We start from the raw sequence: 15,336 nt of genomic DNA, 5'->3' as shown, positions 1-15,336 counted from the left end.
AACAGCTTTGCTGAGAGCATTAAAACACTCCAAGTTCAGAGCCCTGAACCTTTCAAAATCATAATTTTAGTATTTACTATGCTAGAGAGATGACTTGAATTTTTACAGTATGCCATTCAGATTTTAGAAATTTAAACAGAGGTGATTTACAACTGAAATATATTCAAATCAGAACATTTTGATTCATTTAGAACCATTAAAATGGTATCATTTTTGACTTGTAACAGCTTTTTCAAGGACTTGTGGTTGGAGGAGGGAAGGCTGTGCAGACCAATAGAACTCTAATGATATGAGCCACATCCAAGAACCAATATCTGACACAACTCTAATACTTCAAGTAAAAGCCAACAACTAAAAGCTGCAAGATAGACTCCTACAAACACTCTCCCATCTTTGATAAGAATCAGAGGTACAATGAACCTTTAGAGCATAATTATTTAATGTAGTTTCTTGTGGAGTCCAAGAGGTAAATCACTCAGCTATATATCTGCATTTCAAGGAAAAAGGACCATTTTGAATTATGTTATAGTCTTGATTTCATCTCCAAATTACAATTTCATTCCGTGATGTAAAATATCTCTGTATTATAGAAATCTTATTCCTGCTCCAAACTGAACACCATCACATATCCTGAAAAGAAACAAACAATAAACAATGTAAGTGATCCATAAATCACTAATGAAATGAAAATCAATTCTCCCTATCCCCAAATTCCAAAGGTTTTAGCTGACATTAGTTTTTTAAAATAAATGCTTTGACACTCTGCCATCCATATGGAGCATTTACATTTCCAAATAAAGCCCATAATTTTGAAATTACTATTATATATTCACATTGACCACAGAAACAATCCTCCTGTATGAAAGACTGGTTATCTCACACAATATTCACAAACAAGAACAGGCCTCCTGAAGATTTTTATTGCATATTATAATGTAGGGGGATAGAATATAAGAAAATAAAATAAAGATAGTGTTGTCATTTATTGCAAGAGTTCTATTATCATTATATTGCAAGGGTTCCATATTGCTAGAGTTTCATAACTCCTTGATGTTTCTCATAGGCAGCTCCTCCAGGCACTGACTCTTCCTTGTCCTCACAACAGCCAACTGACTCCAGTTCCCCTCAGCCAACCAATCCATTCTTTTATAACACTTTTCTGATTGGCTACAGGTGGGGCCTGTTAAAATCAAGCCTGCTCCTAATCTTTAATAATTACCTCACAGCAACTCTTTAGGGGGTAAGATTACTTTCTATATTAACTTTATTTACTTATATTCTATCCCCCTACAGAGTAGAAAGTAATCTTACCGCTAAGGAGTTGCAGCTGGGTTAATTATTAAAGATTAGGAACAGGCTTGACTTTAACAGGCCACAGCTGTAACCAATGAGAAGAAGAGTGCTATAAAAGAGTGGGGTGGCTGGTTGAGAAGGGAACTGGAATCAGTTGGCTGCTTTGTGAAGAAGAGTCAGTGCTCAGAGGAGCAGACCATGAGAAAACACCAAGACAGTATGAAACTTTGGTGGTAGGAGAAAACAGTATGGAACTTCTGCAGTAAGATGACAACATTATAATATTTGCTTGATGCAGGATAATTGGTTGCTAACAAATGAATTTGTTCTTCTTTCCTCTTTATAAACTCGTTTTCATTTTTCAAGCAAAGACGCTAAACTAGGTATTTATTAAAGACAGCAAATGAGGTATTTATCCAATCATTTGGGTTTAGAAGGCTTAAGAACACCCCACAAGCTATTTGAGTGATCACTTCCCCACAAGAAATGAAGCTGCTGCACAGCTATTTGCACATATCAACAGCTGCTCTCAAGATAAATGAACTGTGGCACTTGGGAAGCGAAGTCTTCACCCAACTGTGCAACCAAGGTGAATAAAACAGGCTGGGAAAGCAGCAAGATGTCTCTGTTGGTATGGACTAAACAAACCCACGAATCACAACTCTCTCTGAGAAAGCAGACTGGAGTGCAGGAGCCTCTGCAGAAGCTGGTGTAGCAAACCAACCTGTCTCCAGGCTGTACTCCCATGGGGAAGCAGTAGTTGAGCTCGAGCCTGGCGATGTTTCCCAGGCGCAGCACTATTCCCAAGCCGTAGGACCAGCGGATGCACTCTGCCAGCCTCTGCAGGTGTGCCCTGGGACCGTCACCTGCAGTCAAACACCAACAAATGAGCAGCACAGCAAGAGAGCAGAACTAGAATTAAAATACTGTGATTTCAGTTGGATTGTTGGCTGCTCTCCATGTCCCACTATAGGGCATCTACTAGCAAGAAGGAGGAAATGAGTATTAAAGACTTCAATGTTGTTACTGCTCTCTTCCAGTACCTGAAGGGAACCCACAGGAAAAATAGAGAGAGACCAAGTGACAAGAGCCTGGAGTGACAGAATAAGGGGGAATGGCTTCACACTGACAGAGAGGAGGGTTAGATTGGATATGAGACAGAAATTGTTCCCTGTGAGGGTGCTGAGGCTCTGCACAGGTTGCCCAGAGAAGCTGTGGCTGCCCCATCCCTAGAACTGTGCAAGGCCTGGCTGGATGTGGCTTGCAGGAACCTGGGATAGTGGAAGGTGCCCCTGCCCAGGGCAGGCAGAAGAGCAAGATGAGCTTTAAGGTCCCTTTTAACCCAAACCATTCTGGGACCGTATTCTATGATTTAGTGGGTCTCTACTATTTTTAAGTTGATTGAATTATCTCCCTCCTGTATGGATGTCACCTTTCTTACATCAAATGAGGCAGACATCAAGTATCACTATATTCTAAAACTGAATGAAATCATATTGAAAAGTCATACATTAATACACTGAAATGTGTCCTGAATAGAGATAGGGATGGGAGGAAAAAGAGTCCCATCAGATACCACACCCTCTTCTAATGCTACCACTTTTTCTTTAGTTCATCCCAGTAAACACCAGAACGCCACTAAAACATCATCTTTCATTCTCCCTTCAGAATGGTGTAAGATAGCAAGTGTTAGTTACACACTGATCTGCAAACATCACCTGTTCGTAGACAGTACCATTACCCTCCTGGCTCTCTTTCCTACAAGTTTTGCTGGAAATTATGGAGAGAGCTAAATAAACTACTGGCAATCTGTCAAATATATAAGTTAAAAGCAGCAGGTTTTAGACAAACACCAAAATATATGCAGTACACAAAGTGCCTCTGAGTGAACAGACACAGAACTCTCCTTTTTGCTCTTATGTGAAGAGAAGAGGGGGTTTTTATTCTGTTGAGTCTTACCATAGTTGAGATTGCAGAGATTTCCAGCATTAAGGAAGAAATGTGTTCGGAAAAGGTCTCCAAACCCTCCACGGCCAGGCCGGAAAGGGAGAGGGGTGTAGAGATGCAACCCTCCAGCCCAGTAGGCTTCTCCTCCCAAATAATCGCCTGCTTGGAAAAAATGTTGGAATAAACATTTTAATTTTAATTTACTGTGGAACATATTAAAAGAATCACTTGTTAAAGGCACAAAAAATCATCCATAAGTTGTTTTACATTCCATGAGTTTATATTCCACTTCTACCCTTTACAACTCTTCCCATTTGCTTCCAACTCACTCCAAACTCACCACTATTAGTTTGAAAAATTAGAACTTCCACATTTCTTTAAACCTTCCAAGGGAAGTACATTTTTCTTCCTTCCCTCACCAGAACAGCCTGAGGCATGACAGTTCATCAGAATTACGTCCTGGCCAACTTTGCAATACTTCCCTTTGTAATAAAAATGGGCAATTGATACAACTGAATTATTAATTTCAAAATAGACTGGATATTAAATCCACTGATAACAGCAGAGTAAGGAAAAAAACTGAGGAAGCTCCTGGCCCTCCAAACACCTCTGCTGAGCAGATTATCTTTCTCCCTAAGCTACCTGAACATAGGCTGTATCAAACAAACTGTTGCTATAACCATGTTTTGGGAACTTTTCCAGCTTGAAGGTTGCTTACTAATTAAAATGACACACTGGAAGTGTGCAAGTTTGAACACATACATGGTTGATAACATTAGTAATTAATCACAGCTTAACTAAGAACTACCTGGCTTTATCCCATTGTGAACTGATCTGTAAACAACATATTTTGATATATTGATATTTTGATATTTGAGAAGCCATAACACTTCTCAAAAGTAGAGAATGAGTGTAACTATTTTCAGGCTATACAAAGTTTAAGGATTCTCTGTGACACACTAATATTTACAGTATTGTTCAGAGGAGGGGGACTTAAAAGTGTCAGACCTTCACTCTGGGGTCCAATGCTGTACATACTGAATCCACGCACACTTGTTGGTCCACCAAGGTAAAACCTAGTGAATAGAGATAAATTTACTTTAATGCTTCACCTAAAGGTGACTTTGCAACAGCTTTAGTAATGTGATCTTTAAACACCAGCAGCAGAAGGCAAAATTTGCTACAGAGTGAACAGAGTCAAAATATGGCTTTGTGTCTGAATAAACCTATGCTTGTTACAGAATTTTGCAGGTGGTAAATACCATTTTGCAACCAGAAATATGGGCAGGCAGAGCTACTACACAGCCATTTTTAAATTTTTACCAGCCCAATATGAAAATGGCTTGAGTAGGAACATGCAATTACAGCTAACTGCAAACATTTTATTCTCCTCAAAATTACTACCGTTTTTATCTTGTGCAGAGTTTTCTATATACAACACCTCTGTTGACTGGGGAAAAAACCCAAAACATTTAAAAAACTTGCCTGTCAGCTATGCTGGATGGCTTGTCTCCAATAGGTACCAGCATTCCACCCCATAATGATGCTGAAACAACCTTTGGAGAGAAAAACAAGTTGCTTATTAGTACCTATTCCTCAGGCAGAGCTCCCATCAATCTCCCAGAGTTACAGCTGCTCACATCCTTTGGACATCACAGCCTGTATGTCAGATTTGCAACAGGATTTTCAAGAAATTCATGATGGCTGCTGCCCTCTTTCTTTTATGCAGAGTTGTGCCTTGAAAATGTTAATATAGCACAATTGAACCAAATGCTACTTCCACAACACCTTAAGGGAGCACTCAACCTCATTGTCTTGAGAACCTCATTGTCAACCTCTTGTCTTGAGAATTTTCATGTCCTGAATTAAGACAACACTGCTGCCATCAATTATTCCTGGCAATTTGAAACTCACAGGAGACTGAGTCCAACAAGCAGCTGCCAAAAATGTACAATTATAACTTGTCTGTAAATTACCCTTATAATTACATGAAACCACCTTCTGCGACTCACTATAATGACATCAAATAAACTACAGAGTTATTCTTTATCTATAAAAAGTAATTTCTGCAATTCAAGTCACTGAAATAAACAGATTTAATAATTTCCTTGCTGCCTGTGTGCTAGGTGTCACTGATAAACAGTGACATCTATTGACAGTACCTTTGGGATGGAAATTATTGTAACCCCTGACTTTAAAATCTTCATGATGGAAGTTGCTGTTTAATTCCCCATTCAGCTCTGAGAAGAATTTACTGCACTATCTCCATGTGATAAAAAACTTATTTCTAAATTCAGTTAGAAATACTCCTGAGATATGTTGAAATTCTTATTACAGTTTTTCAGCATTTCAATTCAACATCCTACTTCCACCTAATACTAAATCAATGCTGTTGAAATCAGCCTTCCAATTTTTTCCCAATAATCTTATACACAAGAAACAATTACATGCTATCACACGAAGATGAACAGTTATATATTCAGCATTTCAATTAAAAAGGAAATTAAACCAAGATTATACAGAATATTCATGAAGGTTTAAAACTTCTAAGTTTTTCAAAAACTTCCAAGATTTTTGAAAAATCCCTTCTAAGGAAGACCACAAAGAACAGACACAACCAACATCACTTCTGGAAGGAAAAACATTCTTAAGGTTAACTGTGAAACAAGTTCTCTCCAAAATTCCCACTTTTCAAGTGATTCAGTATTCAAGTGATTGTGCAGAGCAGGAACATAAAGTTAAAAATACAGATAGTCCATTTTCCAGAAAACAGAATCAAGTTATCTACTCCAGCCATTTTTCACAATCTTTTTCCTAATAGTCCATTTTCCAGAAAACAGAATCAAGTTATCTACTCCAGCCATTTTTCACAATCTTTTTCCTAATCCATAGTAGAAAATAATCGTAAGACATAGGTTTAATAGCTCCAGAAAAACCTCAGGTCAATTACTCAAATATCTTTAAAAAGTTTACCGAATCCCAGAGAAGTTGCTTATTCAACTGAAATTCAAAGTCCTCTTTCAGAAAGCTCACATCTCCACCTGTATAGCCAGCCAATTCCTGCAAAGACATAAATTTATGGAAGTTGCAACAGATATATGTTTCTTTCCTCTAAAAGCCCAGCATGTCTGCATCAGCACAGGAAGTATTTTTCTTTACAAGAAATACAGAAACACTGGCATGGTGAGGCTGCTGATTTTTGGACTGAGCCATGCATGAAGCTCTGAGCCTCAGAAAAATGAGCTGCATTTTTTTCTGTTCCAAATATTAAACCAAACTATTGCTTTCCAAGCCATTTTTTAAATGAAGGCAAGACAGAATGGAGCTGGAAAATCAAGAAATCAAGACTGTATTTTCCTAGATCTGAGAAGATTTCATCTGCTGAAGAAGGCATGATACAATTTGTTATGTTCAGCTCTCATGAAGTGACTGAACTAACTCAGTATTAAGAGGCAGAATCTAACAAATTACACAGTACCTGAACCCTGAATTACAACCACTTTTCTCACTCACAACAGTCCACTGCTGCTTACTTTTAGTTCCAGCAGCATTTTAAATCTGCCTCTTAAGCACTAGAGAAATTAATGCTTCTGAAGTATTACCCACACAGCAGAAAAGCCTACTTTTAGAAAGGCTCTGACTGTAACAAGAGGGAAAAGCATTTTCTCAGCCACAATGTTACATGCATATGCCTTGGAAAGTTATTTTTACCCAGTCTTTCATTTTTAACTCTCAGACTTAGAAATTATGTAAGGAGCAACAGGACTTCAGCCTAGCAGTCTCTGCATGACAATGTTAAAAAAAAAGAAGGGCTAATTATAACCCACTGAAAGTGTAGTGCAAATACTGTCAGGGGTAGTGTCTCTCAGCTAATAAATAATTTAAGGCTGATGGAGAGGCTGTGCTCTTTGACTAATGGCATACAAATGAAAATTTTCCACCATAAAAATACTTTCATGATTTTAAAAGGCACACTGGGTAAACAGAAAAGGTAATTAGTAGTCTGCATTGTCCCCTAGTCAATTTTAGATTAATTTCTAACTTTAGACTTTTGAACATGAACATTAATTAGATAAATTAAGACTTATTTGAAAACACAGATTAACCCCAATAATAGCACAAGTGATTTAAAGCTACCTGATTAATTTTCAGCAAAGCACCTCGTTTTGGCAAGATTGTGGAGTTCCGGGAATCAATTACCATGGCATGCTGAAAACAAGAAAAAAAATTGGGGTTAGGTTCTCGTATCTGTTGAATGCCTCAGAGCAACACCATTATTTTCCTTCCAAAACTGTGCAAACAGTGGAAGACAAGCACAGCTCCAGCTAAGATTAGTACAGCTACATGGATTTGGGAACAATATCCCTGTAGACTGGCTTTGTTTGACATTTACAGGCCACATGAAATGCATACATTTGTATTTTCTGCCATGGCACACACCAGAAACAGAGCAGCAGCCCAACTGCAACCCACCAATCTGCAAAGAGTTTATCTCCTACAGTTTGTAAGCTGTAAGTGAAAGATGGCAAGTGACCAGAAGCTGGCATCAGGGAGAATGTTTACAAAAGGCTGAGGATAAGGAAATTTACTCTTCCTGTCTGCTACACAACAAAGCAATTCTGCAAAAAGAAATGGCAGGTGAGACAGAGGGAGAACAAGCCAAAGCCTAACAGTCAACTATAATTCTCTTAATTCCCTGTTTTCCCTTTGGGCCTCCTGGATTCTCCATGCCAATGACCGGACACAGCAAAAGATGTCTGAAGGAAAATACATTCCCTCCAAAGACAAAAAGCTCCTTTGGTATCACTCCTAAGTATGAGATGACTCAAAGTTATGTGTTTTTTAAAATATTATAATGAAAAAGCCTTACAGAGAGAGAAGATTTTAGAGAGTGCCCACTTTCCTCTCGAACAGAAAAGGATGCTGTTCTAGCAAGGCAGCCAAGCTCTCTCCACACAACTTCCCACTTCACTGTGTGATTGGTCTTCCAGATGGGAAACTACAATAAAGGATTGAGAAAGTCATTAAAACAATTGTTACAAAATTAAAATATATATTTTTTATATTTGAGTCTAAAATTCTTCCCAAACTTCTTGAAACAGAGAGAAACCCTTCTCCATTTCAGAGTTATGCTAATTCTGCTCCAGCAAAGAGAGTCAGATGCACACTAATGAATCCATTCCAAAGAAAAATACCTTGAATTGGGCTGATACAGTAAACTAGGCAGTCAGCTACCTTTCTGAAATGATAATTTAAAAAAATTGAAGAAAAACATACTGGCATTTTTATATGGCCAAAATGAGAATGAATTGTAACAAAAAATCCAAGATGCACAACCTCTGTCCTTTTCAAATCACTGACCTCTTTCAAATAAAGACAAGTCAGCCCTGTGCATGAGTGATTCAATTATTCAAAAAGTAAAACAAGTATTTCCAAGAGCCCAACTGAAATCCAAATGAAGCATGTGTTACACTTGTGCTACACTCACATTATATTCTGTTGATATTCCTCTGTCTGTTTCTCGAAGAGAGCTCCAAGGGAACTGTCCAGTTACTTTGTATACATTAGCTGAAAAACTGAAACACAACATTACTGGCAGGTTTGAAAGAGAAACTATTTAAGGTACAGCTCTGAGCAACTACAAAAATTTAAGAAACTAGCTCTGCTACATCATTACCAGACCCTCAGAAAAGAATAGATGTAAGTCTTACTCGAGGAAAGATCTTTTAATTGCTTTATATTCCTTCACTAAAAAAAGAAGTAGCAAAAACCACATCCCCTACTTTTTCTCAAAGTTTCCAGGCCGTGGTTTGAAGAAGGACAGGCCGTATGAAGTCTCTTTTGTTCCATAGGAGAACTGGAAGGTCACCTTTTCTGCACGTCCAAGGAGATTTGGGAACTTCAGCCCAAGTACCTACAGAAAATAAACAAAAAAAACCCCAAAACACTAGACAAACAAACAAAAACCTCCACACACCATAACATTTTATATTGTCTGCTGCCTTGCATCTAAATCATATGCTGAAGACAGGGACATCATGAGAATTAGGAATTAAGATCTTTAAAAATACACATAACTGAATGTGGTTTTTTTCTGTTAGTTTTCTCTCTGCACTGGCAGCAAAAGCCAACAGTGCAAATTACAATTAAACATCCAACTTCTATTGCTGTTTAGTAGCTGCTTACTTAATCTGCACTCTCACTGAGACATCAGTACTGGTATTACTTCCAGCAAAACCTCCAAGCCTGTCTCAAAGCCCTGGAGAACAAATCTTTGGCACAACAAGCAGCTGCCCTGCAACTGCAGACCCTCCCAGTGACCCTCAGGAGAAACCCATGTCAGGGAGGGTTCATCAGAACCAAAGCAAGGGAAAATTATCACTATGGAGCCACTTCCCTGTAGTTTTGTTTTGAGCACCAGGATCCTTTTGCAACTGGACCTGGTGGCACAACACAATTCTATAATTCTCCTGAAACTACTGAAACAGTTTTGCCAATTCTGACACAAATTCCTTGCATCCTTCAGCCAGCTCTTGGCCCTCTGACAGAAAAGATGGAGCAGCTTTCCTACCAACACAGACACTACCACTGTACTATTGTTGTGTGTTCTGTTGGAAAAGAATACTAAAAAACTCCCAAATCCTGACTGCCTTTGTCTGACAGCTGTTGGAAGCAAACCAGTAACCTGAGCTTTGTAATGATGGTTATTATGCCATAAAAAGGAAAAGGCTTTTAGTATGAAGTACTAGATGTATAAACTTCAGCTGAATTTATGGGATTAGAATATATAAATCTATGCAACTGTTAAGGAAACATAATCTGGGTTGCCAGTATCAGTGTATACAAGTCATGCTTTTAGAGCATTCACAAGTTTTACTTCTCTGTGATAAATTAAAATCAAACAGAAGAGGAAGCTGAGCACAAAAAGAGAAACCCAAGCAGCTTTCAGTCAGTTCTGAGCAGCACTGGAAGCAACAGGTAGGATTCCCTGCTGGCTTCCTTCAGGCCACAACACCATGGACTTGGCTCCTGGCAGTGGAGCTGCATAAGCAGCTCTCAACTCACCCAGTTCCAACTCTCCTTGCACATGCAAAACACCATCACCTGAGTCATGTGGGATCATACTCAGGTTAAAAATATCCCTAAGAGGAAAAGGATGAGCCCCTTGATCTGGGTTATCCATCAGCCCCAGGCACAGCTGCCCTATGAAGTGAGAAGGCAAAAAGGATGCAGGATGAGCACCTGAAAGCACAACCTGCTCACAGCAGCACCTCTGGTAAAAGCACATTCACAGACCAGCAGTACAGCTGGTGCTTCCTGGGGCAATTGGCAAATATTGTTCATACAAGACTTTAATCTGATGCATCCTTAATTGAGTCATATGAAAACAAGTTCCAAAGTCTGTAGAATTCATGAAAACCTACAGCCCAGAATAATTCATACCACACTAAAAGAAAAAAACAAGAAAAATTTCTAAGTTAAATATAAAGCATTTTGACTGAGAAGAAAAATACTTCAAGTATATCTCATAGAAACAAAATGGCAAATTCCTTGCTAATCTCTCCAGGAGATGAAACATCTTAAATAGTAGCAAGAAATTATTCAAGAAGTTTCAAGAATTAAAAAACTAACATGCTGAGCTGGAATCTACAGCATTGTCCCTCAGCTCAAAATAGGCTCTTGCTGAATGAAAGCCTGGCACAAAGGCCTGACAAAGTCTTAGTAAGGCTGGATCAAGACTGGATCACCAAATTCCTAGCTAGGCTTGAAACTGAAGGTAAGAGGAATATCAAAAGGCATTAGTAATAATCTGAAATAATCCATACCATGCTGCCTTCATTGTTGCCAACCATGGTGTTATAGCTCCCAGTTAACCTTCTCAGTTCGGTTACCTCAAACGTCACATCTAAACCATTTGGAAGGGCATCATCTCCTAAAGAAATAAATGAAGTGCATGTTATCTCTAAAGAGATATTTTTAAAATTGCAGACAGAAGGTTACTTGAATTATTTGAAAACTGAGTTAAGGCATAATAAAAGTCCATGCTACAAAGGGAAATGGCTTGAGAAAAGGATGTTGGATGTGAGTGCAGAATTTGACTCAATCATAGGATTACTGGCTTTAATAATTTCATGTGCATGTGATGTGCAATACAAGTACAGGACACATTTTCAAGCTTTCCCTCACATGTTCCTTGAAACTGTGGATTAAGAAAAGCTTACTGTAATCATTGTAAGTGCTGAAAATTCACTCATTGACATACACATATATTCAAACACATGCAAATAGATTTCCTTCATAGGATAACTGATGTTGATACATTTGTACCCACAGCACACCCACCTATTCTTCTAAAATACATACGAAGTTATACAAGACTAAGTTATACACACAAAAAACACCCAACCTATTACACAGGGAAATATATATTACAGTTATGAACATAAGAGAATAAAGGTGAGGATAAGTGAGGGAATACACACCTTGGCAGGTATCAATCAGAACATCCACCTGTCTAAAGATTCCAAGACGAAGCAACTTCTCACGAGCTTCATGTGATTTCCTCATCACCTACAGCATGAGAAAAGTTGCTCAGTCACAGAATCAGAGGATATTTGGGATGGAAGGGACTTTCAAGATAATTTGGTCCCTTCGAGTCTTTCAGGTTAACAAAAAATAATGAGGATAAATTAGTTAAAATGCAGCTAAGTTGTAAAATATTCACAGATGTGCATCTTCAAAACAGAACACAACCACTTTAACACTTGCATCTGCAGAAACAATTTAAATCTAGAGCATCTGGCTCAACACCTTCATACCTTTTGTTAGTTTGCTTCCTAATTACTTTAATAGTTAGAACAGTTATTCAAATAGGTTCCAGCAGTTACAACTTATTTAGGGGGCCCCTGTTCTTGACAGAGGTGCCCCATGTCTGAAGGGAGCTGCCCAAAGCAGGAAAAAGAGAGAAAAAATTTAAATTAATTTCTAAACAGCAAGTCTGTTATTTGTTGCAGCACTTACATCAATGAGATTTTTTGCCTTGAAAACATCACAGATTTCATACATGATGATGTCATCTTTGGTCCTTCCAAGTCCTTCGAAGTGCACATGCTGAACCACCACCTAAACACAACAAATCTTTACACACAAGTACTGGATTTGCATCTAATAACGAGGATCAAGGTCACTAATGCACAAAAATTATTGTGAGAAACCCTGATGATTCCTAGGGCTAATTCCTGCTAACCTACATCATCAGAAATGACTGCTTTCTGAGATTCTGGGACATTGTTCCCATAACAGAAAAACAAAAGAAAAGAGATTTCTGACACCAAAGTTAACACTGGATGTAGCAGAAGAAACACTGATGGACTGCAGCTGCTGGGGTTGTGGTTATAAATGTTGTTTGGACAAAGAAGCAACTGCAGAAATCACACAAGTAATAAGTACATAAGCCAGAATTATGTAGTTAGTTGTAGTTATTTGCTACTTCTTTTATCAGCTATACATAAGCAAAGAATTAAAAGAAGAAAATCAAGCAAGTGTACAAGCCACAAATATTTAAACTCTGTTAAAACCATCACTACCCCAGAAGCAGTGCAGTTTGAAATGCAGCTGAAAATCACTCCCATTATGAGGTACTATACTTTCATTTTGATACATAATCACCTGAGACAATTTTACTGTAAAAATCACAGCACCTTCCACACTACCCAGTACAAACGGAGTCCAGTGATGGCATTTCCCTTATTTTTCCAATCTTTTCAGTGAATTATAATTTTAGGGGTAAATGTCAAAAAAAATCTGCTTCAAATAGTTGTCAAGGATTGGAACAGGCTGCCCAGGGCAGACACTACCCCTGGGGAGATTAAAAACCAAGAGGATGTGGCACTTGGGACATGGTTTAGTGCTGGGTTAACAGTTAAGACTCTGTGATCTTAGAGGTCTTTTCCAACCTAAACAATTCTATCCAGAGTTTGTAAAAGAGGCTATGCATATTATAATAACTCGATCAGAAATATTTGTATGACTCTGTGTATTATGTATAATACAACAGCAAAATAACAGCAACCTTCTATTACTGCCAATTGCTGAAAAAACTGCTCTCCAAAAAATTCAGGATGTTGCTCAGGCACTTACATCTTTGTTTTCAAGAATTTCCTGCTTGCTCTCAGGTTCAACTTCAACCAGTTCAGCTTCCTCTCCCAAGGAACCAAAGTCTGGCCCAGCCATTGGAAGAGGCTCCAAACTCTGAAAGCATAAAAGAAAACAGCATTTAATAGGGTACACAGATTTGTGATTGGTGCCTTTTGTAAATGAGAAATATCCATGGTTCTCAACAGTGAGCTCATCCAATCCTAAGGGGAAAAAGCAAAAGAGAACTAAAATGAAAGGAATTTACCAAAACACGACACCTACCTGCTTGCTGAAATTTTTAATGAAAGCTAAATAGCTTCCACATTGAATGATTTCTGAAAAATAATCTGCATTCTTCCAAAAAATAGTCTTAAGACAGGCTTGTTGTGTAAAAAGACAATTTCAGAATTCCAAATTCTTAAAAAATCCCTAAAAGCTCATGCTGTCACTTCTCTAGTTTGGGTTTTAGGAGGCAGAAGACTAGGAATGTCAAACAATAAAATAAAAAGGGTGTTGTCAGAATGTTAGTTTGCTTTGCATGTATTTATTTGCCTTCATATTTCAGTATTTCTTTTATTTTTAGCCTTATTCTTTTCAAATACAGCTCAAGAACCTCGGGTTCTGACCATCAGAGCCAAACACTTTAATGAAACACAGCATGGCTTTATTTATTATACCTGAAAGAGGCCTAAAAGAAGACTTATCAGAATAGCCACTTTCCTGAATAGTAAACTGCTGTTGCATATCAAAATCCAGTCAAAGGAAGACAGAAGCTTCTACTACTGCCACAAATTTCAGACAAGTGTGAAACACTTTGTATCCACATAATATTGTCTAGCAGTTCACACGATAGACGGACACAAAACACAGAATGCAAGCAAAAAATCTTGAAACAGAAATTACATTAGTCATGGTATTTACATACTCTAGAGCCTTAATTGGAGGCAGCTCTCTGCAGCTGTTCGTCAGCCTCAAAACTGACCACTTAGACCTCTGTGTTTCTTCTTTAAGCACTGGTAGATGGATTTAGAGATTTGTGCATATATTCACGATGATTTCAGGCATGAGCCCCTCAGCCCTCTCCAAGCAATGCAAGGCTCCAGCCTCCAAGTCTCACCAAGGGCGCTTCTCTTTGCACTGTGTTTTGTCAGCTGCTTGGTTTTGGCTTTTGTTTGGTTTTGGTCGTTTTTATTCTCTTTTCATTTCCCCAGCCTCGTTCCTGCCAGCCCACCCCCTGGGTAGGTCAGCTTTGGGAAAGCCTCAGGAAAGACCTGGAAAAGACCCAGGTATTCTATAGGGAGAAAAGTAGTAAGAAATTTATCTCCTTTGGGAGGGTGGTGAGACCCTGGCACAGGCTGGTCAGAGAAGCTGTGGCTGCTCCTTACATGGAAGTCCAGGTTGGATGGGGCTTGGAGCAGCCTGAGACAGTGGAAGGTGTCCCTGCCCATGGCAGCGGGGACGTGTCACCACACGACCATAGAAGTCGCTCCCAAGCCGTCAGTATCACTGATTCTATAAAATCCCCAGAAATGAGCAGGGAAGAGAAGGCGCCTCCGGGCACTGGCACAGGCTCCGACCCCTTCTTTCTGCCCCGACTGTGCCACAACCGGCGGGCTCGGAGGCGCGGAGCGGCTGAGGCGGGACACGGCCCCCGCTCGCAGCCCCAGCCCCGCTCCCGCCCGCGCCGTGCCCGGCCCGAAGGTCGCGGCGGGAAGCGCGGGGCCCTGCGACCTTCGGGCGGCCCCGGGGCGGCTGCCCGGGTCCCACCCCCGGCGGGTCCCGCCCCGGCCGACCCCCAGGGCCCCGGCGCTCACCCGGGCGTGCACGGTGCCCATGGCGGCGGCGGCGCGGGCGCGGCCTCGGCGGCTCCGGCGGACTCGGGGCGCTCAGGGCCGCAGCGCGGGGGCGGCCATGACAGGCGGCCCCGCCCGGCGCCCATTGGTCGGGACGGCGGAAGGG

At 39.8% G+C, this 15,336-nt stretch overlaps 1 protein-coding gene across 1 annotated transcript; it reads right to left on the bottom strand.

Annotated features, from left to right (window-relative positions):
- Positions 1-421: 421 nt before the first annotated feature.
- Positions 422-15,280, bottom strand: SAMM50 (SAMM50 sorting and assembly machinery component). Its single transcript, XM_058022448.1, has 15 exons — positions 15,192-15,280; positions 13,381-13,491; positions 12,262-12,363; positions 11,724-11,811; positions 11,067-11,173; positions 9,024-9,154; positions 8,729-8,816; positions 8,111-8,239; positions 7,378-7,449; positions 6,214-6,300; positions 4,726-4,796; positions 4,249-4,316; positions 3,253-3,399; positions 2,018-2,159; positions 422-630 (listed from the first exon to the last, which is right to left on the bottom strand). Exons 1-15 carry the CDS (start codon positions 15,210-15,212, stop codon positions 585-587), a joined length of 1,410 nt encoding a protein of 469 aa, XP_057878431.1. The 5' UTR covers positions 15,213-15,280; the 3' UTR covers positions 422-584.
- Positions 15,281-15,336: the final 56 nt, after the last annotated feature.

This window comes from Melospiza georgiana, chromosome 4 (genome assembly GCF_028018845.1).
Source record: "Melospiza georgiana isolate bMelGeo1 chromosome 4, bMelGeo1.pri, whole genome shotgun sequence".
NCBI classification, from domain to species: domain Eukaryota; kingdom Metazoa; phylum Chordata; class Aves; order Passeriformes; family Passerellidae; genus Melospiza; species Melospiza georgiana.
This window is presented reverse-complemented; position numbering and strand designations above follow the sequence as displayed.

Excerpts from the sequence above, each read along its gene's own strand:
- SAMM50 (XM_058022448.1), bottom strand. The coding sequence starts at position 15,212 with ATGGGCACCGTGCACGCCCGG. Across the intron at positions 12,364-13,380 it reads AAATTCTTGAAAACAAAGAT|GTGGTGGTTCAGCATGTGCA; the intron begins GTAAGTGCCTGA and ends TGTTGTGTTTAG. Across the intron at positions 2,160-3,252 it reads TCTCTGCAATCTCAACTATG|GTGACGGTCCCAGGGCACAC; the intron begins GTAAGACTCAAC and ends GTTTGACTGCAG.